The 3,614-nt window shown below is 53.6% G+C and overlaps 1 protein-coding gene across 1 annotated transcript; it reads right to left on the bottom strand.

Moving 5' to 3' along the window:
• Positions 1 to 1,052: 1,052 nt before the first annotated feature.
• LOC104413880 (chromosome unknown open reading frame, human C19orf45) lies at positions 1,053 to 3,372 on the bottom strand (the record flags this gene model as incomplete). Its single annotated transcript, XM_010024997.1, has 6 exons — positions 1,053 to 1,217; positions 1,460 to 1,545; positions 2,277 to 2,439; positions 2,797 to 2,917; positions 3,009 to 3,100; positions 3,269 to 3,372. Coding segments are annotated over 6 exons (731 nt in total), but the record flags the coding sequence as incomplete, so codon positions are not given.
• Positions 3,373 to 3,614: the final 242 nt, after the last annotated feature.

Consider the following 3,614-nt stretch of genomic DNA (forward strand, 5'->3'; position numbering starts at 1 on the left):
GGTCACCCGCCGCCAGCCGCGCTGGCGAAAGACTGGGGATCAAGCAATGTTTGGCCTTCCCAGTTCAGGCATTCCCGGGGCGCTGCTGGAAGGGTGGGAGAGGTGTTAGAAAGCCAAAAGCCCTCACCCCAAAAGCCACTTTCACTTTCTGTGTCTGAAGTTGTATCAGAATCAGTGTGAAGAAGGACGTGAATAACCACAGGGTCCTCCCCGCCAGCAGCCCGTTCATAACCGCGGCTGCTCCCGTTGGTACCACAAGAGGCAATAACATCCCAGGGCCGCACAGAAGCAACAGGGCAGACGTGCTGCAGGTGCCAGTCCCTGTTCCTACCCCAAACATACAATCTACGTGTTCGAATCAAGGTGTTTGCAGCGTATGGGCGCAAGATACTGACACAAGGTGCCCGTGCGCATCTGCAATCCCACCTGCACTAAAAAGCTGAGGAGAGCTTGAGAAGTGGCAGCTGTGACAAGGCAGCAGCTGAGCCACCCCCCCACATCCCTTCTTATAATACCTGTGTCCCAAGCAGAGTTAGTGCAAGCTCAGCACTCAAGAAACCTGCCTGAGTTAGGAACTCGACGCAAATACACAGCTCACCTGCAGAGGAACAGCTCGCTCATCATAAACTGGGGAGAGCTGTCTCCCTGCCCTGCTGTTCACTGCCCTTTGGTTTCAGCCTTGACACCAAAATCCAAACAGATCCAGCACACACACAGCCCTGACAGTGCCTCCTACTCTGCTGCTGATCTTTTGCCCTTTCTCTGAGCTTCCCATCACCCCACCTACCCAGAGGCACTTGGTGGGTCTCGCAATGCAGACAGATGTCACCCATGTCTTTGGGCTAATCTCCCGGTGTTTATTCTTGCTGTCACAACACCTTCTTGTGTCCTCGTTCCATTTGAGAAATAAAGGTTCCCTGTAATAACACACACATTAGCCAAGAGAGGAGCACCAGGATGAATAAGAGGTTACACCAGGTGTAGGCAGTCCACAGAGCAGCACGTTCTGGGTGGTCACTGAAGAAGGGAGAACGTCATGGAGAGAAATGCACCTTCCTCTGGGGACAGTGTCTGTTCAGGGTGCCCAGGGGGATGCAGCTCACTTGGAAGTTTTGGATGTCTGCTGGGCCTCTGAACTTGGGTGTGAACTGGTCTTTCTGCTCAGTACTCAAGAGGTCCTGTGCCCTCCAGGGTCGCCCCGGCTGTGAGTATTTGATCTGAGGAGAGGAAAGAGCTTTCAGCACAGGGAGTCGGGGCTGGGGAAGAGGGAGGTGGTCACAAGGAACTTGGCAGCCTCAGCATCTGAGCCCCATTACTGCTACCTGACGGGTCCCAGCTCAAGTAGCTCAAGAGCACACATAGAAGCTGATGATGTTACTGGGGAGGCTATAGCTTTTCTTGGTATAAACCTGCTTCTCTAAGCCACCCCATGGTAAACCCAAGGCTATTAAGGCTGTACCTGCTGCAGCATCTCTTCAGAGGGTCGTTGTTTCTTCTGTCTGTGTGGAACCAGTGTGGCCTTCATGGTTGAGACAGAACATTCGTCTGCTGACAGACAGAATTGAAATCAAAGTTAAATTCAGGCCAGGAAGTTAGGAGACAGTATCAGAAAAGCTTTGCAGCTTGACTTGCCGTCACAGATCTGCATGCATCTCATTAATGAGAGGAAAGGACAGGCTCTGCTGACAGCACTTGGCTTGAATACTTTTGCCCAGACAGAAAACAGTTCTCAGGGTGAGGAGGTAAGTGAAGAAGTTCAGATGGCAGTCGAAAGAATATCACTCCATAGCATCCCATGCTAGTTGTGGAGCCGCTCCAGAAGTTTGGGGCCAAGGAAAAGATCAATTCAACTGTGATCCATTCCACATTTAGTAAAACAAATGGCTTAAACCCAGATACTTGGCACAAAGGGACCTCTCTGCTGCAGAGTACTGGCCGTCAGAAAGGAGGCAGTCAGAGGATTTTGACAATGACCATGCCCAGCTCTAACCACATCCCCCCCTGAGGTTGCATAAACACAGAAATCCTCTCCTCCCTCCCACATACACTTACAAAACAACTTCTAAAAACACATGTAGAAAGGGCCTGCCTGGTTTGGGGGTAACAGTCTCATTTTACTAAAGGTGTGTTGCTGCACCAGGGCCTTCCTGCCATCTCCAGCTCAAGCTACCTGAGCTGCCTCCCTTCCCAGAGCACTGCCATCCCTTGCACAGAGCTAGGAGAACCTCAGCAGGCTTCATCTGGCACCACGACAGCCTGAGCAATGTTAGTCTTACTGTGGCAGTGGAAGGGGATGTGGCTCCTCCTGTCTGCCACCACCCTCTCGCTCTGCCGGGGTGGGTGATAGTCCGACTGCTGCGTTGTGCTGAACCAGCGGGAGCCGGGATGCTCATGTCCCAGGCACAGCTTGGTTGGCTGTTTGTGAAGCAGCAGGTCAGGCTTGGGGGGAGGCTCCAGCAGTCAGCCTGAGCTGCTTTAACAGAAACAGGCTGTGCAGGGGAGGGAGAAGGAACAACAGCATTAGCTTTAGGTGCCAGAGCAGGGTAGCTAAAAGAAGAGAGGGTCTCCAACAGAGACACAGCACAGCAAAGCTGGGAAACTGACCTCTGGGTGGGAGAGCTGTGCAGCGCTTGCCATGCTCTATTTCTCTCAGGGTCTTCGTCACCTCTGGGGATGGATGAGGCAGACTGATTTGGGTGGACCACAGTTACAGGCTGTGGCAAAAGCAAGAGTGAAGGGTGTCAGAGCAGCCCAGCCTCTGAACAACTGACAGTTGACTCTGTGTCACAGCCTTGCCTTACCCAGATCGTACGCTGGGAATTGCGTGGATGTTGAGGTGGAGAATCTAGTACAACCATCCCCCAGCTGCTCGTTTGTGTGCTGGATCTGGGAGGCAGCATGTTCCTTGTCATAGGCTCTGCAAGAGATCAGGTAGGAGATGCTTAAACAGCAACGTTCATCAGAAAGACCAGTTCCCGAGGATGCCCACTGGGTTCTCCATCTGGTACCTGTGCGTCCTGTTGCCTGGGGCACTGTAGGCATGTTTCTGCTCACTCATAGATCCACCGATTCTGGGATCCCCAAATTTAATAGATGTGTGCTGAAGAGAAGCCAACAGAGATACAGAGCCTTGCACTTGGCCTTGTTGAACTTCCCCTTCCCCTTCCTGTCTTTCCATCCATCTGGTTTCCCTTTCAGGACAGGACTCAGTGTGGGAACTTGCTGTCCTTTACCTGTGTCTTGGTCCTCCCCAGAATCACGCTGTTACCTTTTCACTTGGCTTTGCAGGTGGACTCCATTCACCCTTAAACCGTGCTTGATGAGAAGCGTGGTAACAGGACTGTCCATCCCCTTTAACGGCGGGATCACATCCTGCCGGACAGACAGAAGGGATGGTGTGAATCCTGCAGCGCCTGAGGATGCAGCAAGCGTGGAAGAAAGGGTTTGCCGTGGCCCCGCAGCAGCCTGCACCTCATGCGCCGGGTGCGAGGAGCCTGATTTTCTCCCTGTTACCTCCCGCCCCCGGCGAAGCGCTCCCTGGGCTCCGAGGCGAGGACGCGGACATGGACGGGGGGGACCGTGCGCCTGCGGACCCCGGGCTCGGCGCGTCCCCG

The sequence above is a fragment of the Nestor notabilis genome, unplaced genomic scaffold, assembly GCF_000696875.1.
Source record: "Nestor notabilis isolate BGI_N333 unplaced genomic scaffold, ASM69687v1 Scaffold31470, whole genome shotgun sequence".
Lineage (NCBI taxonomy): Eukaryota > Metazoa > Chordata > Aves > Psittaciformes > Psittacidae > Nestor > Nestor notabilis.